We start from the raw sequence: 25,628 nt of genomic DNA, 5'->3' as shown, positions 1-25,628 counted from the left end.
GGTAACTCAGTGTTTATGCCACATGAAGTGCAAAAAGAATAAGGTATCATTGCAGAAATATTTATTGAAATAAATATGCCATGGATACACTTTCATATTATGTCACATAAATACTGAATTTAGGCAGTTTTTTTTTAAACTCCATTAAAATGCTCAGGATGTAGGTTCTGTCAAATCGGGTTACTTTCATCAAAACCATGTAAATACACTTTTCTGGATTTGTTTATAGACAAATCAAGGTCCAATTAATAATTAGCACACCTTATAATACTATATACTGCTTTTAGCTTATGGTTTACTGCTGTCGTGCTGAATCAAGGGTCAAGTGTTCACATCTACTGATATATCAATAGTACTCATTCATATAGAATATCGTGAGCATGGAATATTTACAGTCTCAAAAATGAGTGAATAAAAGCTTCGGTTATAATGTGAAAAGATATCTTGATTTATAAAACTTTAGGATTTAAACAAATATTTAGTAGATTTAAGAGTAAATTCAACCTCTACTAAGCTTTCGAAGTCTAAACACCACAATGCAACTTGCTACTCTAGTTTGGTGAAAACTGAAGACTGAGTCATGCTAGGTCATTACAATCATCCACACACTGGTTTAAATGTCATTCTGTACAAGGAAATCTTTAAGAAATCATTATAGGGATATTTAAAGTCAACACCTAAGTCAGTCTGTTTTCATATCCTTTATAAGAGCTTAATTTTCGCAACTTTTTATGACTGCATATGAAACAGCTGGTTAGAGAAAACCTGTCACTGTAAATCCCACATCAGCGAGTGAGACTGTTAATTATTTTGACAATAAAACTAGTATAAATTCTTAAGTGATATGAAAACCTCAGACAGACTTTGACAGTCCTAATAAGTGCTGCTGAACAAGGAATGCACATAAAGATCCACAAATATTCTTCTAAAATATATTAAAACAAACAAAAAAAGGACACAAAATATTCTCTTACAGTTTCAAAGTACACAGTATTGAGTATAAGTAGGGTTTCAGGGCATGCACCACCTGCGACTCAAGATGGCTTGTCACCTTCTTTCTTCAGACGGCTTTAAAAAAAAACAGAAGCAAAGATAATAAAAGACGTTGTGCATAAGTGCTACATGTGTTTAACTGAGCAATGCTGACAGCACGTCAGCCATTCTGGTATTTTGTTGCGCAAGAATATAATAACAAAAAGACACCGAGACAGTACAAAGGGTGCTCCAGAAAGATTCAGTTACAAAACTGTCTCACAGTTTAATCACTGACAAAGAAACTTTCTGTCTCCCACTACACAGACATGGGTGTGCCGACAGTTATTTTCAAGTGCAAGCAAGAGCAAGTTTCATTAACGGTTTCTATTCACCTCTTTTTTTCCAGCATCTAAATAACAGTGCAGATGAAAGCGTCCGAAATTTATGAGAGCTCATAAATTTCAGGTCTGTCAGAGGTTAGCTCTACCAAGTGTTCATGTTTGCGTTTTGCTTTGCTGATACGCTGGTTAAAACTAGCAATCCAATTGGAAAGAAGCCGAAATAATGAGCGTAAATATTTAGATTCAGAAAACTTAATTTGCTGCCAGGGACAATTAAAACGGCACGCAGAGCAGGCAGTGCACAATGACAGAAGAAGTTGAGTAGAAAAATGAAATTAAAGACAAATATATAAGAGAAATTAGGTAGAACCAGGTCTCTGTAACATGATGATTATTTCTTTGAGTATATCATTTAATTTTTTGACTTTCATATTATGTACTTGATACACAGCATCAACTCTTGGTGAAACAGCAATAACTGCTAAAAGATTTATAAAAATACTCAAATTCCTCAAGCAATGACACACATTTAAAGGCCTCACCTGTAGTAATCTTCCTGACTCGGTAGAGGGCCTCCATGTAGGTGATGTCCGTGCAGCCACTGCTGCTCCATTGCCATCCTCTGCAGCTCTGCAGATTGAGCATGCATGGCCTGGAGCTGATGAGCGGCAGACATCTGAGGAATCGGGCCCTGCAGCTCTCGTGGATAAGCAGCTCCTATAAAAACCACAAATGTACAATAGATCAAGTTTGAAGCATCTCAACTCAAAAAGGATTCCAGCTGTGGCCAGTGCTCATGGTACAAGCTGGGAATACAAACCAAACAGTGGATGACGCAGCATCTCGTGATCATGGGGAAGTTCGCTGAGTAAAGGATTGGGAATCGGACCACCAGGGAAGGGGAATCGGGCCAAACGTGGTCCTGTTGCCAGGGGGTCAACTAGAGGATGAGGACTTGAACCTGTATGAAGAAATAAAACATAGAGTGAATGGGCATATATAAATAGGTAGTGTTCAGACATCCATGTAGATTGCAGCTAGTGAATTAACTTCACCTTGACCGAGGGGGTCCTGTTGGTGCAGGTGGAGGTGGGAGTGAATGTGAGAGTGCTGATGATGATGCGGTGTCACATTGAGCATCTGCAGCCTGGTAGCAGGATCAGTTGCCACAGAGGCCATCCTCTCCGCATGAAGCCGCTCTGCAGTGAGCCGCTCAGCGTAACTCAGCTCCGGGCGCAGCTGAGGTCCTGCCAGTGCCATCCTCTCCCGCTCCAGATGGTTCAGCCCAGGATGGAACGGTGCGAAGGGGTGAGGAGGGCCGGGTATGTGTGGGAGACCCAGCGCTCCATGTCTGGCAAAGTGCTCAATGGGGTTGGCTGAGGGGTGTAAGGTTTCCAGGTCTGGAGGTTTGACCTCAAAGCCGGGCTTCATCCTCTCACGGAGTTCCCTCTCTCTGAGGTTTCTCAGCTCACGCTCTCTGAGGCTCGGCTCGGCGCTGTACAGGCCTGGCATGTGGTAGGCCAGCAAAGGCTCACCAGGGCTCAGAGACACATAGAAAGGATGGTGGCGGTTGGTGGGGGACATGACGTGGGGTCGTGCGTATTCACTCAGAGTGCGCAGGGCAGGTGTGTCAGGGCCGATGTAAGGGGGCACAGCTGCTACAGTGGTGGGTGGCTGCTCAAAGGAGGGACGCCCGTGGCCTTGAGCTGCCATTTGCGTCTCACTCATACGACTGTCATGGGAGGAGCTGGAGGCTCTCTGTAAGCAAAGAGTGTGTGTGAGATAGCTGACACATTTTGTGTGTGACACAAGACGCTTAATAAAAGGAACATTGCACTCACAGCATTTCTGTCTGCCTCTCTTTCTCGCTCTCTCTCTCTGTCTTTCTCCCTTTCACGCTCTTGCCGAGCGCTGAGCTCAGCCTCTCTCCTGGACTTTTCCACAGCCTCCTCTCTCTTCTTGGCCAGTTTGGAGGATGACAGTGGAGTAAAGAAAAGGTCTGTTCTAGCACAGGAGTTGTAGCCACGATCCAAGTGCTTGATGAATCTGAAAGAAATAACAGATGTGCAATAATGAGCAGGAGCCTTCAACTGAATTCACACAAAATCACATCATTACGTCTTTAAAGGTTGACGAGCTCATACACAATGCTGTTCAACCAGACACTTACTTCTTGAAGTTTTAGTAAAATTAGGTTTGGTTCTAATGGTATTTCTGCAGAAATCTACGCCAAAGTTGACGTAACATCCACACTGGCAGTTATGCAGATTTTAAACAGTTTAACTGCATTTAAAAAAAACAACAACACTTGTTTGGAAATGAAAACAAAGGCAAACTTCGAAATTATCTTTAGAGAGAGCAATGAGAGCTTCAGTTCAACCAATGCTTAATACAGACACTATCTGCATTATACCAGAGCCCATTTGGAAGTGAAGCGACACAGTGGCTCTCAACCATTTTTCAATGTGTGGACGGGCAAGCTGGCTTGCAAAGAATGGTTTTAGGTTGTCTGGGTCAACCTAAAAGAAAATCTGAAGAGATGCTGTCCTGTCTGACATGGGTTTTCCAAATTTTTGTCTCTCATTGAAAAACCCAGAATCTATGAATATGCAAACACATTTTTAACTAGAGATGGATTTCAGCACTTATATTCAGTCCAAATAAGGTGTTAAAACAACTCTAATTCTTGTCACATAACATTTTTGCAGCTTAGTGGCCAACAATGTGTAGACCAGTCAAAAAACCCTCGTTTAGATACCTTGGTTAAAGCATCTACAGTCAATATTTTATTTATTTTTTAAAATGGTTCACATATCCAGTCGTATACTATGAAAATTGTCACTTGTAGTGACACAAAGAATTGTTACCAGAATTATCCTTTTCAGCTACAAAAATTTTCAGTGGCACATTAAGTGAGATCAGCTCTATTCAAAACATTTCTTTTTACAGGTGACTAAGCCTTGGATTCCTTAAATTATTCTATATATTAACGACCGACCGTGCAGACTGGCTGGCATGGCTTGCCACGTTGATGATGGTGGGCTCCGGTGAGGGGCTCCGAGGAGGAGACGGCGGACTCTCAGCCTCTTCTATCTCATCCAGTGGCTCTTCTTTAATCTGAACTTGTGATCCTCCTGCTGCGCCGCTAGACGATGGTCTCAGAGGAAGAGGAGGGAAGGATGGTTGCAGACTCGGGACCGGGCCAATCGCAGAAGACGATGCTACGGAGGTGAGAGGGTGGGAGGCTGCAGCAGGAGGGTGAGAGGAAGTTGCGCTCTTTCCAGGGGGGGTCTGGACCTGAGAGATCACTGGAAGTTGGGTTGGAAGTGCCTGCACTGGCAAAGGGTGCGGCATCAGCTGAAGAGGAGGAGGGGGGGCACCTGGAGGATGCTGGTTGGGCAGAGAATTGAGGGGCTTTAGAGCAGGAGGAGGGGGGAGATTAGAGGGCATCTGGGGGAAAGGTGTGGCAGACTGGTGTGGTAGCTGCTTGTGTGAAGGTGGAATAGGGGTGGTGGGAGGAGGCTTGATTTGGGAGCCAGAAAGAGGAGGCTGGGTGAGCTGTGCCTCCCTAAAGAAGGGTGGAGGTCGCTGAGGGGTCTGAGATGGCTGCAGAGCCTGTGCAGAGTTCAGAGCAGGCGGGACCTGAAAAGCTGGAGAAAGCGGGCGGTCCTGACCCAGTGGAAGAGGAGATGGACCAGGAAGAAAGTGAGAGGCGGGCTGTGCTCGGTTGTTGGAGGCCACTGCGGCACCTGACTGACCGACGGCTGGCTGAGGAGGGTCTGGAGAGGGAGGAGGGGGGCTCTGGGCTGGATCAGCAGAGTTCATGCTCTGCGGGGGCTGAGGAGTGATGGTCGGGCCCTGAGAGGGGAGGGCCTGCGGGACTGGAGTATCGGCCAGCACGGCAGCAGGGACCACGGGCTCCGATGGGACACCGTTTGGTTGGGCGGATGAGTCGGAGTCGCTCTCGTTGCCCTGTTGAGGGCTGGGAATGCTGGGAGAGGAACTGCGGTTGTCTTGATCAATGTCTTTGGTGTCACTGCTGCCATCATCCTGAGCACTCCGGCTTTCTGACGAACTTTCCTCCTCTACCTCGGCCTCTCCGTCTGACCGGGAGCCCTGTGGGTCCTGGAGGAACAAACAAGCCAGTGGACATTACATTTATTGAGCTCTGTAAACACTGTAGTGCCGCTCTGCTCTATAAAACTAACTGCAGCTTTTTCACAGACACTAAAAGAATAACAGAGGTAATCAGTAATCAGAGATGTGCGAATTTCAACAAAACTAAATGTTTACTGTGCCTGTTTGTTTAAGCTGTGTTTATCATAAAAACAGAGTTGTGTTGCTGCTCTCTTACCTGTGTCTTTGGCCTTTTTGGTGTAACTTTTTCAGGCTCGTCAGGCTCCTGAGCAGGACTCTCCCGTACACGTTTTGTGGTCTTTGGTGACGTTACCTCCTCCTTTATCTTCTGCAGAAACAGCAAGGGTGTTAATAACAGACACCACACAAAGACGATGTTGATGTGTGGATCAGTTCAGTTGCACTCTTTGTAGCAGTACGATTTCAAAAAACAGCCACAATCAGCTCTCCTGTCTGATTTCTTTATTTCACTACATGAACAACTGCAACAAACCTGTCTCTCAATAATCTTCAAACAACCCCCCCTCTACTGAGACAACATAGTGTCACACAATTTTCACATGTATACGAATATGGAATGTATATAAACGGCTTACCTTGTTTGTTTTCTTAGTGGAGTCATTCTTATTATCTGTGGAAGATGACCGCAAAGAATTAGAGATCCCTCCAGTCGGGGAGGGCTGGTTACTGGACTGCTGATCCTCACTCGTCGGGGAGCCTGTGAGCCTCCTGTGGCCACTTCTTAAAGATGACAACTGCTTTAAAAAAAACGGAAAATTAACAGGTAATATTGTTAAAATCCAAGAAAGGAAAGGCACGTTTCACCTTCTAAAATTGAAGTAGTAATAATCATAATAATAATAATAAATTGATCATGTGATAGATCTCAGCCTCAGACTTACAGGGGCTCTGCTGCGCCGTGTCCTCATGCCATGCTTGCTGTTCACCTCCTCTTCCGCTTTAACAGGTTTAAACATGAACGGAGCGTTTCCAGACTTTGGAGCTGGCGGTAGACAGCCGTGTTTGTTTTCATACGTGCGACAAGTCGTGCACAACAAAGGGTTGTCTCTTCCACCCTGGTGCCAATCCTTAGAACCTGTTCAAACACAAAACATCTGTTTAAAATTCTCAGGTTCAAATTGGGTACCGCTGCATGAAGTACTGCTGAATCTGCTAAAAAGCAAATTAAAAACTTACTAGTTGTACCACAGTGGCTGCAGCTCTTGGAATCCTGTTCACTGTCTTCACTATCAAGATCATCCTCACTGGCAGAACTTGCATCCACTGCAAAAGAAAACAGCAGCTTACATCATGCCAAAGTCCAGATCACGTGATATCTGTTGATCGCAAAAGCTAACATGTCAGTTCAACAGACGGGGCAAAACATTTCTGAGGGACATTAAGAGGTGCTGACCTGAATAGTTTCTGGATGGGGTGTTCACAGGGGCTGCCACAGATCGAGTTTTTGCTTTGCGAGAGGATGGCTGGCGGCGTTGTTGTCGATAAGCTCTTGTCCCTGCAGCCTCTGGAGTTTTCTTCCAGTGGTAGTAGAAGGTGATCAGCTCTCCCTGGAGAGAACACAGACTTCAGTGTGACTGAAAGTTCTCATCACGGATATCCGGATATCACAACGACTCGGTGTACGACTATAAATCATTTTGTATGCAAAAACAAGTAATTACAGTCTTTTTGCTGGGCAGAAAGTCTTTCCGAATGCGAAAGAAATTCTTTCCATACTGTCTCAAGCCTTTGATGAAGCGTTTCTGCGGGGAAAAAAAAACAGGAGGAGGAAAAATTAAATGATATTTAGTTGAAAAACAAAATCCTCCAGAACACTTGGCAAATAAGTTATTGTACACAGTGTAATTTAATAAACACACAGCTGATGTTACTATTATAAACAGAAGCATTAAACTAATTTGCCATATGAAACTATTGTGGATGCTAGAAGATAGAGTGCTACTGCAGGTTTGAATCATATTAAAAGCTACCTGAAGAGTAATTTAAGACAGCAGGTTAACGAATAACAGAAAGAAATTAATCTATACCGCCTTCACTTTAAACAACTTAAATATGTTTTAAATGCTTTAAAAACCTCAGATTAAGGCTTTAACCTGGTTCCATCCATTGGTTTGTAGATTACTGCTTCAAAGCTTTTGGGTGGGAATTTGATTGTTGTCATTTTGTCAAACAAGTTGTGGATCTGACTGAGAACTCCGGGGCATTATACACACCCATGTCAATCACAAAGTAGTCACACCCTGCCTTATCATCTATTTTATCTAAATGAGATGATAACTTACAAAATGAACATCACGCTGTACTGAAGGAGTCTTGAAACTAATGACTGAGATCATAAACTCATGGAGAGAATGTTTACTGAAGTACCAAATCCAGCAGGAAGTTGGTTCACTTTCTCATAGACTTAGCTTATGCTTATGATGTACACTCTGTTTACAGACCACACAAATGCACTTCCTGCTGCTTTTGACAATGTTGAGCAAACAAAATAAACAATTTAAAGGATATTCCTTCTCAGGAATATGAAGTCAGTCTTGCCAGTGCGATAATCAGCAGTACTCAGAGTACAAGAAAGAAAATTGACTCTAAAATACACTGTTTGACTAAATGAGCCTTGGAGCTGTGTAACAACATGAGATGTCTCACCACATCATCTTCCGACCAGCATTTTTCAATAAGTTTCGGAAGAGGCTTCTTAACCAGACGCTGGAGAGCTTTCGCTGCATCATAATGACTTGCATGGAGCTAAAATGGAGAAAAGAAACGTACATTTTGGTACATTTGCAAAACAATGTTGTTGTTCCTGGAAAATAATGGGCAATGATGATATAAATTAAGTTGTGCTGCGCACCATATTAAGAGCGTTGAGTGTGGTGTCATCGCGCGAGGCTGCTAAACATCCATCCTCTGTAGATCCACCATCACACATCCCTGCAAACGCTGCCATGCTCCTGGAAAATAAAACATATTTATGCTACTAGATGAAACTAATAATGAAGGCAGCATGTTTGACTTTGTGTGTGTGATTCTGAATTGATTTGTAACAAGTCCTGACTTCTGCAGCCGTAAACTACTACTGCTAATGTCTCACTTAATCCCTTGCTCTCTTTAAAACATTTCCTGCTTGCATGACATTCAAGAAATGAGGTAAATATGGAAGGCAGATAAAAAACCAGGCAGCTTAAGAGCAAACTAACGTGACACTTGTCTGACTGGAGCAACTTGCTCCGCATTTTTTAAACTGACACAAGTGCTGACTAATGAAAATGTGTTTGAAATCCAAAATGAATACATCAAGCCCACACTCAGCCCTGAGAAAAAGCAAGATGCTCTAAATCCAGTGTGAATGTGAATCGCATTCAATCGCCTCGTTGTTAAGTCTTTACGTAGTAGTCTGGTGCAGGAAATTCAAATAAAAATATACGAACTGAGACATTAAATATGTTTAAACTGAGTTAAATGCATTGTGACCAGCTAAAAATGTCCTTTACCACACAGGTATTAACACGGGCAGATCAGCCACTGATATTGGTTATTTGTGTGTGTTACTTTTGATAAATATTTACAACAACAAAATATTTATTTACAGTTACAGCACCACATTAAACAAAAACAATTAAGTCACATATCCTCCTGAGACCTGGCCCACTCATTAATGTCCTCTGTAGTGGACATTTGACTCGTTTGAGCAGCAATATTAAATCCTGATGTGTTTATTAGAGGACATCCTGGCCTTTCTAATGATATCTCAAGTGATTGGGTGGGAAAACGGGAACTTTGTTTTCACGCTGAGACAAAATGAAGGCGGGAGCAAAATGCGCCTGCCAGGAAAAGAGAAAATTTCAGTCAAAAATGTTTAACATATCGTTCTTTTGCCTATGTATGTTATTATGCCTGTGTATGAACATGTCGGGAAATATAAATTGGGGTTAGGGTTCAGTTAAACTTTTTGTTAGGAAAAATAATAGCAACTTTATGAACGTCAGTTATAGGGGACATGAGAACCATTTAATGGGATTAGCTAATAGCTAACTAGCACGCTAGTTCTGTGTTTACATTCAAATGTCTGACCCAAAACACATTTGTTTGTGGGGTAACAAACACGTTGAATGTAAAACAATTCATGTAATAAATAAATAGTTATTAATATTTTTCTTTCAACCTCTTGAATTTTTACACTATTGTTAACTAATTTAGTTTCTTAAACTTTCATTAGAGATTGGATTGACGTTCTTGTTCTCTTGTCGGCCTATTTTGATTCCGAAGTGGTGTTGTTTATTTTTTAATGGTAAAATCGTTCTCTCTCTAAACTAAAAATATTTTTATAAAATTCTAAATTGTGAGTTGTTGTTTTAGCTCCACAATGGCAGCAAAATCACAAAAAAAGATTGAAAGATAGCGTTATTCCCTTTGGTTGTCAGGAGGATATTGAGAGCATGTATTCAGTTGAAAGCACTAAATAACATTTGCACTTTGTTGTACAATAAGGACATTTAAATTTTTATAATCAGAGTTTATTGTAAATTCTATTAAATTGACACAGTTTGAAAATATTCTATTGTTGTTTTTTTTTGTAGATTTGCATGGTACTGAACTTTATAGACATTTACTCATTAACAAATTTCACCACGGTAGCGGGACCTTCAAGCTAATAAAGTTCAGACACAGACCTGGCAGCTCTGAGGTACATGAGAAGGTCACAGTCATTGACCCCAGGCGTCCACATGAGCTCCTCGCTCTCCGTCTGAGTCTGTAAACCAGGTGCAGGCCGTTGCTGCAACTCTGGTAGCTTGGCCTGCAGTAAAAACAAGGACAGATGAGAAAAACAAAACAAAACTGTGTGGCCAGAATTTACAGCATTGTCATAACTCCATCACAAAACATCTGAAATATTCATCACATTTTAAGAAGACACGGACAGCTAAGTAAACAAACATTGCAAGAATGGGTATTGAAGTAATTGATGGATGAAGGATTGCATCATGATCAAACAGATTTTGCAGGATGTCTCACAAAACAAGATGCTAAAGAAGATACTGCAGTGTAGTACATTTTGCTGATGACATGAACACACACAAAGTCCACTGAAAATTACAGATGTTGGGCAAATTGTGGAGCTTCTTGAAGTCCTACAGTCATTAAATAAACCACTAAAACTATTGTCTATGTACTAAAATGACATATTTTGATTTTTCCAATGAAAATATTCCTTCTGTGCCTTAAAATGGTTTAGATATAACGTTATAACATTGATTCCTCCAGAATGTGCAAAGCAGTGACGCTTCTGCTTCTAATTACATTTCCTCTGCTGCTTCAAGCTCGAGCACACCAGCTCACCTATTACTCCAATGGCAATTTGTAGTACTTGAGTAATTTCAACATCAACTGATGCTGAACAAAAAAAATGATACATAAAGCCCCCACTCTGCAAGTTAACAGGACTAGTTTTTAAATTGTATATATATATATATGACAAACCTAGAAGTGTAAATCTGTGCTTTTGAGATGCTTTATATACTGCAGCATGATGTGTCTTAAAGCATTAAAAGAACATGGTACAGACACGTTAACAAGGTAAAAACATTGATTTTCACTCGAGTGAGTCTGGTGAGGTTGTTTTCTTGCAATGTCTTTGTAATGAAAACTTTGTATCCTTTCATATTCCAGCTGTTCCTCAAAAACATATTTTGATATTCTTAAGTTACCTTTTTATACTGTTAAAGAAACTGTAATATTTGTAAGACTACCCTAAGCTCTTTATCACTGATAACATCATACAGGAGGTGATGCACAAGCTTGGAGGGATGGAGGGCAGCAACAGCTGGAGGAAAAGAGTGGAAAAACATCTACAATTCTTCTATTGCTGTTTTGTGCAATATTCTTCTTTTTCCAATTATCAAAATGTTAAACATATGTTATAAAGTGAAAAACAAACATATTTCAAACAGGAAATAATTTTTGCATGGACAACAATATAATACAAACAACAACACAAATTATAATTATAATAACTCTTAACCAAAATGACAAAAATGGCATAAAAACAAATTGATTCTTATTGGGGTCCTTTTGACCCACTTATGGAGGACTGTAGGGTCCAATTATTCTGCATCTAAGGGTGTGTTTAGTTGCAATCCCTTTGAAAAATACATTTTCATCTCAAGATTCGCTAGATGGGTTTACAATCGTAAAATTCTTCAGGTGATTTTGGCATATAAATATATAGGCTATATAAAAACAGACACTTCAGTTACATCAAACTGTACCTGATGACTTGGCCCCACTCTTATCTCGCCCTGTGTGCTGTTCAGGCTCCTAAAATTAAAAAGTGAAACGTGTTTATTAAAATTGCATGACACTTTAGCAGCTAGAATAAGTTGCTGAGTAAGCTCTGGTTAAAGCAGAGCAGATCCAGCTGTGCAGTTGAAGTCGGTCTGCATTAATTGTTGTTAATTAACGCTGGACAGTGTGCACACAGACGTATGATCGATCTGTGTAGAAGTCAGTGCAGCTTCCTTCACACTGGCTGCACAGTGATTTCAGAATAACATCCCGCCCCTCCACATCTACGAGCCAATCTCAGCTGTGACCTGCGACGTTTCCTTTTATTACATGAATGAAATCCGACGCTCCGGCTACCGCAAAACACTGTCAATCAATCACACACGAGCAGCTAATTTTTACAGTCACCATTACGAGAACAGTGTGTGCTAAACCCGGAGATCCTAACAGGTTGACAGTAACAGTAGCTGTTTGCTTGCTCCACGTAGTTACCCCAGATAAAGTATGCAATCAATAATAAATATCAACGTTAGCATGCGCTGCGTGTTGACACACATTAGCAACCGCCCGTGTGAAAACACGTCAAGCCCTACGGGAATTTAACAGCCGCTTCATTAAACCCAGCGACACATTTGGTTAATCGGATTCACTGAGATTATTCAAATAACAGCCGCACAAATAACTGTTAGCAACAATACAGCGACCTGAAAGGCATTTTGTGTGCAGGAGCCGCTAGCTGCTAACGAGACAGTAACAGCGTTAGGCTGTTATTTGGCTAGCTTGTTAGCCAGACACGAACTTCGTGACCACTGACACTCCGACTATTTCATACAAACGGCCCTCAAAGTAGCGCCACAAATCACCAAAAGACACCTTTCAGACAAAACAAACTGCAAGCGCAACACAAGCGCACACGGTGAGTGAATTAAGTTACCTCCGCGGACTGAACAGGTCGTCCATGTCGAGGGTGTTTGGATGTGGCTTGTTGACACTACGCAGCGCAGTGGGCGATACACACACAAACTATGCGAATCCCCTATTACATGGCTATTCAAAATGGAGGCGGTGTAGTGGAGGGACTCGCTCTATTTTTTTTTCCAGTGCAATGACCTCAGCAGCCACAGCTAAGCCTTCAAAGTTGTCTGGGTGTACATAACTGAGCATGTGCTGCGGATGAGCAGCAGCAGACACTGGGGCTTCTTCAGCTGCTGCACAGACGGCCATGAATCAAACCACATATCGCCGCTGCGGTTGCTAAACATTATTATATAAGACGCACCGACACACTTAGCACCACTGGACGCCACTCGTCACCAATTTAGCGCCGTGATGCTGGCGAAACACTTGTTTTTGCCAGTTTTCCTCGTATTTACAGACCGATTTGCTTTGGGTTAAGTATTTTACGCACAAAGATAAACATCCGAATGTTTTTTTTTTAAATAAGGCTGCTAATAAAATTTAAGCATAACAGTAGATATACAGCATCTCATCATATTAACCAGTAATTTGATATTATCAATATTACTATTACTACTAATAATACACATACATACACTCAGAAACACTCTATAGATGTTATTTTTCTATGTCTATACAGGTACATAGGTAAATATATATAACACCAAAATATATATTGATATAAATACACCTATTTTGAAAAGCTATAATAAAAAATAATAGTACATATTTTGCATCACATCATTTTAACCAACAATATAATAGTAATTATAATAATTCAATTCAATTCAATTTTATTTATATAGCGTCAATTACAGTCAACTCGTCTCAAGACGCTTTACAGAACCCAATAATAATGAATAATGAACAGTATTTTACATTTAAGATATAGTTTTATATATATATATATATATATATATATATATATATATATATACACACACACACACACACACACACACACACACATATGTCCATATACATATTAGTAATATGTAATATATTACATTTATTTAATATGTATATATGTATAATATACACAACTAGTCAAACGTTTAGACACACCTCATTCAATGGTTTTCATTTAATTATTTTCTACATTGTAGGTTAATACTGAAGACAAAAAAAACTATAAAACAATACATACGGAATTATGTTGTAAAATATGTGTTCATTGTGAGTATTAATCTACAGTGTAGAAAATAAAACAAATAGCCTAAATAAAAAGCAATGAATGAGAAGTCATGTCTAAATTTTTAACTGGTATTGTGTATTATATATTTTGTTAAATATATAATACACATTACCAGTTAAAAATTTGGGCACACCTTCTGATATGTAATTTTTAAAAATTATTTTCATGACTATTTACATTGTAGATTCTCACTGAAGGCATGAAAACTATGAATAAACACATGTGGAATTATGTGGTAAACAAATAAGAAATAAGTTAAAACATGTTTTATATTTTAGATTCTTCAAAATAGTCACCCTTTCCTTTGATTGCTGCTTTGCAAACCCTTGGCATTCTCTGGATGAGCTTCATGAGGTAGAACCTGAAATGATTTTGACTTCACAGGTGTTCCTTGTCAAGGTTCGTTTGTGGAATTTCTTGCCTTCTTAATGGGGTTGGGACCATCAGCTGTGTTGTGCAGAAGTCAGGTTGGTACACAGTTGACAGCTCTATCTGACAACTGTTAGAATCCATATTATGGCAACAACCAATCAGCTAAGTAAAGAGAAATCACAGTCCATCATTACTTTAAGAGCTGAAGGTCAGTCAGTCCGGAAAACAGCAAAAACTTTGAATGTGTCCCCAAGTGCAGTCGCAAAAACGACCAAACTGCCGCACATGAGGACCACCCCAGGAAAGGAAGACCAAGAGTCACCTCTGCTGCTGAGGATAAGTTCATCTGCGTCTCCAGCCTCAGAAATCACAAATTAACAGCACCTCAGATTAGAGACCAGATAAATGCCTCACAGAGTTCTAGTGGCAGACACATCTCTACATTAAATGTTCAGAGGAGACTGAATCAGGCCTTTATGGTCAAACAGCTGCTAATAAACCACTACTAAGGAAAAGCAACAAGCAGAAGAGATTTGTTTGAACCAAGAAACACAAGGAATGGACATGACACCAGTAGAAATCTGTGTTTTGGTCTGATGAGTCCAAATCTGAGATCTTTGGTTCCACCCACTGTCTTTGTGTGACACAGAAAGGGTGAATGGATGGTCTCTACATGCATGGTTCCCACCATGAAGCATGGAGGAGGAGGTGTGATGGTGTGGGGGTTCTTTGCTGGTGACACTGTTGGGGATTTATTCAAAATTGAAGGCAAACTGAACCAGCATGCCATCCCATCTGGTTTGCATTTAGTTGGACCATCATTTATTTTTCAACAGTTTTTTTTTTTAAACCCAAACACACCTCCAGGCTATGTAAGGACTATTTGATCAAGGAGAGTGATGTTAGTGTATGGGCTCAGACAAATAAAGATCTAAGAAAATAAAACTTGTTGAAAGAATTTTGGAGGGATAATATGACAAACTAAAACTGAGATTGACTGAAGGGCTAACAAAGTGTCCCAGGGTTGTTAAAGGTGTTTAATAACATACATTCCTGAACTAACAATCAAGAATGATTACTTACAACTGATAGCTCACAATGATTGAAGTAAGGCTTTTTTTTGAAGGTGTCGTAACATTTTACAACCAGTATAAACCTTCTGAATGTCTGTGTAAAGATTCAGAGAACTGTTAAATTATGTATATAGCATCTGTGTGGTTGCATATAAACTTATGTGGCTATTTTTTGTCAGGACTGGTTTGAGTTTCAGACCTCAGCATGAGGACAATTTTGCAGAAAGGACACTGAGGTCACGTCGCACTCTGGGCTGAACATGCAAAGGGCAATTTAAGTGTTCAAGCTTAATTTATAGGTTCAGTCAAGCATTTTATTTAGATAGAGTTTGGCATTTAGGTTTTATCAAATAAGGTGCATGAGGCTGTGGACGACACACAGGATTAAGTTTTAAGAAAAAATGTCAAGATTGAAACGAGCAAATGTCTGAAAAAATAAAAGATACAACAAATATTAGAGTAAATGTCTAAAACGATTGCACAACTGCAGACTAGGACAGCTTATATCTTATATTTTTCAACTGTTTGGGTGGATTTATGCAGATCACTGTAGTCTGATAATCAGACAGAATTGTCATTTTGTTTCACTCCATTATAAGAATTAGAATTGCTTAAAAAAAAAAAAAGACATATGGAGCAGCTTTTCCTAGTCAACATTATATCACTTAAACATCAACAACTTCAACCACAATGAAATAAGAAACTGGTAGAACAATAACCACAATACATTTGGTCACTAACAAAATTAGTTTATTAACTGTGTCTCCAAGTGCAGCTGTTGTGAATACAGTTTTAAGTGCTGTTTACAATTATGACTCGTTATATTTAGATCTAATATTTCACTCCACATTAAATCAGAGCAGAGGACTTGACTGTCACAGTTCCAGTTATTACAGTATGTTCTCTATACATTTATTACAACAAGTAGCATGCGAGTTCTACATTCATTATTATTGCTCAGATGCTTTGTTTCACAGTGTGTTGCTGTGCATTGTATGTGAAGTAAATATCCAACTATTTACTACAGTGGCTTCCTGAAGTTTTTCCCAGCGAATCGAGCCTTGTCTCCCAACTCCTCTTCAATTCTACAATAAAAGATTGAAATATACAGATTATTGTGCCGAACAAAACAACGGAAATAAGACACTGTGAGTGACACTTGTTTATGTTACACTGCCGACACACACGGTATAAGTAGAAGTTAGTTTTTCCTTTGGCAGGAAAGGTATTGAGATATTAGACAAAATTATTAAACAAAAATGCACGGTTAAATAGCATTTCTTCCAAATAAAAACTCATCCACCAGCCTCCAGTGTTGGCCGGGTTCACAGCTGGCATAAACGAATAAAAGATTTGACCCATATATATATATATATATATATATGGGGGAAAAAAACAAAACAAGATTTGATAATCTCCTGGTACCTGTCATATATTGTGCATGTAAGCATCATATAAATTATATGACTTAAATTTAATAAATTCATTCGTTTTGTTCCACTTTGCTTTGTTGTCCTTTAATCTCAACCGACTGATGTTACATATAGTTTACCAGCAAATGTTTCACCAACAAACTAGAGTTTAGAGGGTTAATGGGACAAAATGGACAGAATCAAAATTTGGTTTTGAACCAAAATAAAACCTGCTACCTTTTGCAGTTCAGGTAAATAAAGACCCTGGTCACTATTTGAGGAAACATTTGATTACTTAAAAAAAAAAAAAAAATTCCTTAGTTCATACAGAAGGAGACTTACCTGAGAATCTGGTTGTATTTGGCCAAACGCTCAGAGCGGCAAGGAGCCCCGGTCTTGATCTGAGAAGGTGTGAAAAATGTTGTGTTTTATTCAGGCAGGTATATGTCATTTATAACCTTCTCAAAAGTCACACTCAGAGTACCAACATTTACCTGTCCAGTGCACAACCCGACCACCAAATCTGCTATGAAGGTGTCTTCAGTTTCACCAGAGCGATGGCTGACCATCACACCCCAGCCGTTCTCCTGGGCCATCTTACACCTGAAAGGGAGCGATTAGACTTTAAACTCACCAACTTCGATGTGATATTGTTGATAATCAAGGATTATTCATTTAATTTCATTATATTTATTCTGTCCAAAACTGTGTCAGTGTGGGAAGCTTTATTTTAGTCGGTCATACTGGGGAATACACTCCAATAATAAACCGACATATATAGAGAATTATTTCAAGTTTAAAATGTTTTCTTACGCTCTCATTGACTCTGTAACTGTGCCAATCTGATTGACTTTAAGCAGCAGACAGTTGCAGGCCTTCTCCTCCACAGCCTTGCTGATGCGATTAGGGTTGGTCACTGTCAGATCGTCTCCAACCACCTGGATGTCCGTGCTGCCAGTGAAGTTGGTCCAGGCCGCCCAGTCGTCCTGATCAAATGGATCCTCGATGGACATCACTGTGAACAGACAGTTGAACAGATTAGTATGACTTACACTGTTGTATTTGTGATCGAGCCGGTTCCTTCTAAAAAAACAAACAAGCAGTTCCTGAGAAAACTTACCGCAGTTTTTAATCAAACTATGAAAGAATACTTCTGGTGTCCTGGGGCAACATTTTACTCTTCTTACTCATTATTTGCCAAGATGTTATTTGTCACGACTTTTTGTGCGTCAGCTGTGATAGACACTGATAATGAAGTGAGTGATTGTAGTTTTAGAAACAAATTCGGGCCAACTACACTGTATATGTAAAACCTGTCTGACTGTCAGACTGCTTCAGTTTCTTCCAAACTAAACTTGCTTTTGATGGTGATGCAGATCTGCATTTCACCAGGTTAACTGCTGCTAGTAATGATCACACATGCTGCTAAAATAACACCGAAGTTGTGCTAAACAGGAATTATCCTTTCATTTATTCAGATAATTGACCATGACAGTTTCTGTATTTTTGCTTGTTTGAAAAGGCTCCAAGGCAAAGTGCATCCATGATATTAAAAGTCAAATTTACAGTTAAAATTTGCACTTTTTTTTTATAATCCACACATGTAAACGATACCACTCAAACTATGCAACAGTCTTTTAATAATAATGATAATACATTTATTTATATAATTAATACATAATTTTTATTAGATATTTTCTGATTACAAAGATTGTTGTGATTAAAGGTAACTTCAATTTAAATTTAGTCTCCAATTTAAATTTAGTCTCCTGTTGGAATTTATAGTTGTTTTTTACAGTGTTGTCTTTGTAAATCAAAGGATAAATATGTGTGATCTGGCTTTGGGCAAGTGCTTTGATAAATTAGACTGAAACGGGATGGCTTTCAACCGTTTTCCTTGATGTTTCATGATGTCATATCCATTTAAATCTCACGCAAGTCAAGATGTCACATGCTTTCCACTACTGAGAGCAAAAAGAAAAGGAGAAAAAAAAAAAAAAATATCAGACAAACTTTGAATACTGCCATTTCTAAACGCTTTCTCACAATAAAACAGGCGTTTGATGCTGTAATCCTATGTGTCTGGTATTTTGAGAGGATGAGCAGATTGAAGCTGTGAAAGGTCTCCATCCATGAGACTCTGCCGGTGCTAAAATTACTACTATGTTGTGTGCGGTGCTCTATTCGTGCTAAATAATGTGTGAAACAAGAAAGTGTCAGGACGTTACCTGGATAATCCTTCACAAAGCTCTTGTAGAGATCAGCCAGCTCATCAGGAGTGATGTAACGGCTCGGGTCGTCTGGCGACTTGAAGTCCAGGTCGTATTTTCCATCCCTGTAGAATTCAGATGCTGCCACATCCATGCCGATCACAATCTCATCTGTGTATCCTGCTTTGGCTATGGCCTCCTTAAGTAACTCCAGAGCTGCAGGATTTAATGTATTTGTGAACAAATGTTAAAAAAAAGGCAAGACTTTATCAAATGACCTGTAACTGAAACATTATAGTTCTATAATTTGGCCGTTGCCTGTTGCTGGCTGCTTTTTAACATAATATAAAACTGCAGGAGCATCAGAAAAAACAGTCGTGAAGAATGAAAACAATGCTGATAATGATAACAAAAACACAATTTGCAGTCCTGCATTTTTAGACAACAGAATTTTTAAGAGGTTTCAACATTACTGGAAGCATGAAGGCGGTAATCCATACAGCAGATCTTTGTAGTTGCAATATTTTGTAAGGTGTATGTAAATGAGGTGGACAACTAATGAGAAACATCTTGCAGCATAACAGTTAAAAACTCATCTAAAAGAGCATTTTTAAATAATTTTGAGTTGAATGTCGGGCTGCTGTACTCAGTTTCATAAACCTAGGCAAATGTTCACAAAAGGTTAAAACACACATTTTGGAATAAACATGCAGACTGTTCAAATCTTGCTCATGCTTCCAGTGAAGGTCATAAATCGGTAGGTTTACCTTCCTGATTTTCCAGGATGTTCGGAGCAAAGCCACCTTCATCACCTACATTAGTGGCATCCTGTCCATATTTCTTCTTGATGACATTTTTGAGATTGTGGTAGACCTCGGCTCCAATGCGCATGGCTTCTTTGAAGGTGCTAGCACCGATGGGCAGGATCATGAATTCCTGCATGGCAAGCTTGTTGCCTGCGTGGGAACCACCGTTGATCACATTAAAGGCCTGATGGAGGTATGAAGGGGAACAATAAGACCTGTGGTTGGACAGCAGACTGGCAGACGAGCTGAATGAGGAAAACAAACTGTGTGTATGTAATCTGACACACAAAGTCTCACCGGTACGGGCAGGATGACCTCTGGGTTGCCTGCAAGGTCGGCGATATGACGATACAAGGGGACTCCTTTCTCTGCGGCACCAGCTTTGCAAACAGCCAGAGACACACCCAGGATGGCATTGGCTCCAAATTTGGCTGTTTGTAAGAGAGAACGATTACCATAAATCCAAGTACAGCCATCAGATCCCATTGGAGATGCTTGATAATGCAATGAACTAAATCATAAAGAAAAAGTAGTTTTCCACAGCCAAACAACTGCTTTGTTTAACTGCTTTGTTTGGTCATGTGACATCAGCTCCACTGAGGAGGTGCTTCATTTATTAAAGACTGAACCACTGGCTCCAGAAATCTGTCAAGGTTCAGATAATTACAGAGATATTTAAATTACACCAATACAAGTCTGGTCTCCTTACATTTGTTGTCTGTGCCATCCATGTCAATCATCATCTGGTCAATTCTCTCTTGCTCAACCACAGATACATCCTGAGGAGACACGAATATTTATATCATGTCATCAACGGAGATAATCCTTCGAAAATTGAATTACCATAGAAACTTTGTAGGGGTGGGGGGGGGAGAACACAAGGAGAGAAAGTGAGACAGTAACAGAAATACTGACTTACCTCACCAACAAGTGCAGGTGCAATTGCTGAATTGATGTGGTCGACAGCCTGTGAGACTCCTGTGATGGACAGATTAGCGATTATTCATTTACAACATCACAGGAAAATCTTGCAACGTCCACATTAAAGTCACAGATTTAGAGACACATGCGCCTCTTCATTCTTAAAATCACATGACGGCAGAGAGAAGCATTCAATCATACAAGATTATTGTGTATTATTTGTATCACTTATTATTATTCCTCTTATTCAACATGCCAACGCAATTTTATTTTCCAGAAATGTGAGTCCAAATGCTGAACTTCAACACTGCAGGCAGCAGACAGCAGGCATTATAATCAATTCACCATGCATTTCACGTGAGATAACTGCCAAAAGCATTCAATAATCACTTCTCTTGATCACTTAATTAAGAATTAATAATAATTGTTCTACTGTCAAATTGCAATTTTTATCAAGAAGGACAGGCAGCGGGAACTCACTAACCCTCTCACATCTGGCAAAGAGAAATAGAGAGACAGAATGAAGAACATTAATGAGAAAGAAAGACAGAAAATACAAAAAAAATAAGCCAATGAAGCAATAAAGTACACTGCTCAAAAAATGAAAGGAACACTTTGAAAATACATCATATTTCAATACGGGGGAAAAACAAATTGGATCTTGGCATTGATATGAACTGGATAATGTGTTAGGAATGAAAAGTGCCACATTGTTTGATGGAATGAAAATGATCAACCCCCCAGGAGGGCTAAATTCAAGACACCCCAAAATCAAAGTGAAAAACTGATGTGGCAGGCTGGTCCATCTTTCTGAAATTCCTTGGCAGCAACTCGAAATGGTATTCAGTAGTTTGTATGGCCTCCATGTGTATGCATGACTGACGATGCCGGGACAAGCTCTGAATGAGACGACAGATGGTGTCCTGGGGTATCTCCTCCCAGAACTGGACCAGGGCATCGCTGAGCTCCTGGACGGTCTGAGGAGCAACCTGATGGTGTCTGATGGAACAAAACATAATGTTCCAAAGGTGTTCTATTGGATTCAGGTCAGGTGAGCATGGGGGCCAGCTAATGGTATCAGTTCCTTCATCCTCCAGGAACTGCATGAGTTCTCTTATCACATAAGACTGGGCATTGTCGCGCACCAGAAGGAATCCAGGACCACTGCACCAATGTAGGGACTGACAATGGGTCAAAGGATGTCATCCTGATACCTAATGGCAGTCAGAATGCCGTTGTCCAGCCTGTAGAGGTCTGTGCGTCCCTCCATGGATATGCCTCCCCACACCATCACTGACCCAACACCAAACCGGTCATGCTGAACAATGTTACAGGCAGCATAACGTTCTCCACGGCTTCTCCAGACCCTTTCATGCCTATCACATGCACTCAGGGTGAACCTGCTCTCATCTGTGAAAAACACAGGGCACCAGTGGTGGACTTGCAAATTCCTGTGTTGCCAGCCGAGCTCCACGGTGCCAGTCAGCGAGCACAGCGGGCACTAGAGGACACTGGGCCCTCAGACCACTCTCACTAAATCTCTTTCTGATTGTTTGATCAGAGATATTCACACCAGTGGTCTGCTAGAGGTCATTTTGTAGAACTATTGCAGTGCTCATCCTGTTCCTCCTTGCACAAAGCAGCAGATACATGTCCTGCTGATGGGGTGAGGACCTTCGACAACCCTGTCAAGCTCTCCCAGACTAACTGCCTGTCTCCTGGAATCTCCTCCATGCACTTGAGACTGTGCTGGGAGACACAGCAAACCTTCTGGCAATGGCACGCATTGATGTGCCATCAGGGAGGAGTTGGACTGTCTGTGGAATCTCTGTAGGGTCCAGGTATCGCCTCATGCTACCAGACATGACACTTACCCTGGCCAAATGCAAAACTAGTGAAAAACAGTCAATATTAGGAAGGAACAAAAACAGACAATATTAGGAAGGAAAAAAATGTCAGTGGCCTTCACCTGTAAACTCATTCCTGTTTGGGGGGTTGTCTCATTATTACCCCTCTAGTGCATCTGTTGTTAATTTTATGAACACCAAAGCAGCTGAAACTGACTAAAAAGCCCCTCTGTTACTTACTTGACCAGATCAGTATCCCACATGTTTCACTGATTTGATGTAATACTTAGATTAAAAAGTGTTCCTTTAATTTTTTTGAGCAGTATATTTTCGTGGCTAATAAATTCTGCTTCATACTATAGGGTCAACAAAGCTTGTTCCTGTTTGGTGATGAATATGAAAACTATAAAACACATTCAATTCAGCTTTTCCAGTCAGCATGGAAACACAAAAATAATGGACAAACCTTTCCCAAGGTAGCGAGACTTGTCATTGTCTCTGAGCTCCAAGGCTTCATAGATTCCAGTAGATGCACCGCTTGGTACGGCGGCTCTAAACAAGCCTGAAGAATATACATGAGAGCAGAAGAATCACTACAGTAAAATGACAAACAGTCCAGCACATTACATGAATCAACTAAAATACAATCAAATATTTAATCTAGTTTTACTGCTGAATCTAGCCTACCCAAAAACTGTGCGGAATTTGAAAGTCACACATTTAAACTTACCTTTGTCAGTGTACAGATCAACCTCCACTGTGGGGTTTCCACGGGAGTCGAAGATCTCTCTGGCGTGGATCTTGACGATGGACATGGTGCAGGACCTGAAACGCAGTCGAATTTGTTACGGTGCAATAATCCCCTGGATTAATATGCACTGTAGTCTGCAGCCCTGGTTTCAGACAGAATAATAATAAACGTACAAATTAAAGCTGTCTGAATGTAGATTTATCCATTACTGAAATATGTCCAGCGTACCTCTTTCACTCTCCTTCCTCTTTGGAGCTTACTCACAAAAATATCCTGACCTAGCTGTGAGCTTAGGAGTCCTAACAGGCATACTACTATCCTAATTGGATTAGGTCTCCTCATCTGATTAATCACATGACAGTCGGGATGCTGAAATTGCTGCATTCGTCAAAGCAAGGTTAAGCTTGCAGTTACACCCAGTCGTGGTGCTGCAGGAAAAAGCTTAGAAATCCAAATGCTGATCAAAGCAGAACTTTTTTGGCAAATGCAAAGTCACTGTGGAATTAGCCGCATGATACGATAGCCACAATAATCACCTGATAAATGAGCAAGAACATGCAAACTCAGCTGTACGCCAGGAAGGAGAACATTAAGAAAACAGGCAATCCAGTTCCAGCTCCCAATAAGCTCTGAAGCAAACTGTGGCACACAATACCAGTTTAGTCATCTAAAATTTTATATAAAAAGAATGATCAAACTGAAATCTACAGTATTCTGCATGTGTGTGCTATGTGTCTTTGTTGATGGCTTGTAGAGGAAACAGATTTATTTATTCACTCCTGTGGTTTTCATCCATCCTTGTTAAACTCACACTGCAAGTTTTTCCCAATAAGAGAGATTCCCATAATGAATATTTGGTTCATTTATTCACCCATACTGGCACTGAAGTTAAATCTACTCTGAATGAGAATTTGCATTGTAGGAATTGTTGTGGTGAAGACATTTCCAGCCACATATCATGACATCTTAGGCCTACCAAACTAAGGTAATCCTCGTCCTGAGGTTACATTAACCTGCTGTTATAATGTGCAATTAAGAACCAAAAAACTACAAGCATATATACACTCCAGCAACACCGTGATGTGGGCTGAAAACAGCATACATTATTGGAAGTAGAGGATATCAGTGTACACAAACATGGATTAGTTTAATATTTATTTGGTAGACAAGAGTAAAATTAAAGTAAAACATCTATATCAATGTTTCAGGTTTCGATTCCACCTCTTTAATTCAGTTACACCTCCATACATTAACTTACTGGTTATTTATTGACCCGGGAAACAGATAATTTAGCGAGTTAAGCTGAAGATTTGGCAAGTTTCGGCAGTGTGAATTATTATAACATAAATTGAAATGTACGGCACAGCTGTCTCAAAGTAATGATACAAGTTTCCCATCCTTTTCTGAAGAAGATAAGACATAGAGTTCAAACATAATTTAACTAAACCACAAAAATAACGTTGCTGACAGTGGGAGGTTGATGCTTTAGCACTAGCTAGTGTGGTTGGGTGACAAACACACACTAGCGAATTAACATTAAACTACGCCCCAAAAAAGAAACAAACTAATTACTAGCAGTACATCTATCTACAATGAGTAAGGAAGGATAGATAAATGACTTTACCTCGATGTGAACCGCAGAAAAGTGGAGCAGAGGACCTCAACTGAGCAGCAGGAAGTGAGGAGTCGAAGAAAAAGGAAGAAACTCTTCTTCTGCAGATTCCAAAAACAGCGCGCTGTTCGCCTTGTATCCGTGCTGCTGCTCCCACAGTCTAAAATGTGAACTACAACAGAAAAGGCCGGGACCAGGTCGGTGGTGGAAGATAAGGATATTTACTAAAGCAAGCAAGAAGGAGCGCTATCGCAAGTCCATCATCCCATCTGCTGTAGGACTTCATAGCATCAGCATCACTGGCTGATGGTAGCACAAATTGCACTCATATCATAGCATCCCAAACCATAAAAAATGCACAGAAATTCCTACACTGCTGCATCTTTGCACTTTTTTAAACTTATTTTTACAAGTCACTGTATATTGTGTTGTTTACAGTGTGCCAGTAGTGTACTTAATCACTTTTCATTTCTCATCCCTGTACATTGCTAATATTGTTACTATTTTATTATTATTTTTATTATTATTACTATGTTTATTGCTAAATAAGCTTGCTGTAGCAAAGTGATTTTCCCCTGGTGTGGGGAGAAATAAAGGATTATTTTATCTTATCTTAAGTTAATCCATGTAGCACCATATCACACAGACAGGAAAAGATTTTTTTTTTAAAGTGAAAGATGAAAAGCAAAATATATTAGAATCAAATTAAATACTTT

The 25,628-nt window shown here is 40.0% G+C and overlaps 2 protein-coding genes across 3 annotated transcripts; both read right to left on the bottom strand.

Moving 5' to 3' along the window:
- Window positions 1-44: 44 nt before the first annotated feature.
- On the bottom strand, window positions 45-12,993 carry rereb (arginine-glutamic acid dipeptide (RE) repeats b). Of its 2 annotated transcripts, none has more exons than XM_022212194.2 (17): window positions 12,691-12,993; window positions 11,741-11,789; window positions 10,145-10,269; window positions 8,326-8,425; window positions 8,121-8,219; window positions 7,136-7,216; window positions 6,868-7,021; window positions 6,651-6,737; window positions 6,356-6,549; window positions 6,050-6,211; window positions 5,671-5,781; window positions 4,315-5,441; window positions 3,158-3,362; window positions 2,372-3,074; window positions 2,137-2,277; window positions 1,859-2,033; window positions 45-1,068 (listed from the first exon to the last, which is right to left on the bottom strand). In XM_022212194.2, the coding sequence occupies exons 1-17, from the start codon at window positions 12,714-12,716 to the stop codon at window positions 1,035-1,037; spliced, it is 3,573 nt and encodes a 1,190-aa protein (XP_022067886.1). In that variant the 5' UTR covers window positions 12,717-12,993; the 3' UTR covers window positions 45-1,034. The 2 variants fall into 2 exon arrangements, with proteins under 2 accessions (XP_022067886.1, XP_022067887.1); XM_022212195.2 differs by having other exon boundaries at window positions 6,050-6,208.
- Window positions 12,994-16,081: 3,088 nt separating this feature from the next.
- eno1b (enolase 1b, (alpha)) lies at window positions 16,082-25,032 on the bottom strand. Its single transcript, XM_022212186.2, has 12 exons — window positions 24,925-25,032; window positions 23,280-23,374; window positions 23,016-23,111; window positions 20,701-20,759; window positions 20,491-20,560; window positions 20,079-20,212; window positions 19,743-19,965; window positions 18,994-19,191; window positions 17,579-17,780; window positions 17,260-17,368; window positions 17,108-17,166; window positions 16,082-16,438 (listed from the first exon to the last, which is right to left on the bottom strand). The coding sequence occupies exons 2-12, from the start codon at window positions 23,362-23,364 to the stop codon at window positions 16,375-16,377; spliced, it is 1,299 nt and encodes a 432-aa protein (XP_022067878.1). The 5' UTR covers window positions 23,365-23,374; window positions 24,925-25,032; the 3' UTR covers window positions 16,082-16,374.
- Between the last annotated feature and the right edge of the window lie 596 nt (window positions 25,033-25,628).

This window comes from Acanthochromis polyacanthus, chromosome 5 (assembly GCF_021347895.1).
Source record: "Acanthochromis polyacanthus isolate Apoly-LR-REF ecotype Palm Island chromosome 5, KAUST_Apoly_ChrSc, whole genome shotgun sequence".
In the NCBI taxonomy this organism is placed as follows: Eukaryota; Metazoa; Chordata; class Actinopteri; family Pomacentridae; genus Acanthochromis; species Acanthochromis polyacanthus.
The sequence above is the reverse complement of the archived record's forward strand: the minus strand, read 5'-3'. Positions and strand labels throughout refer to the sequence as shown.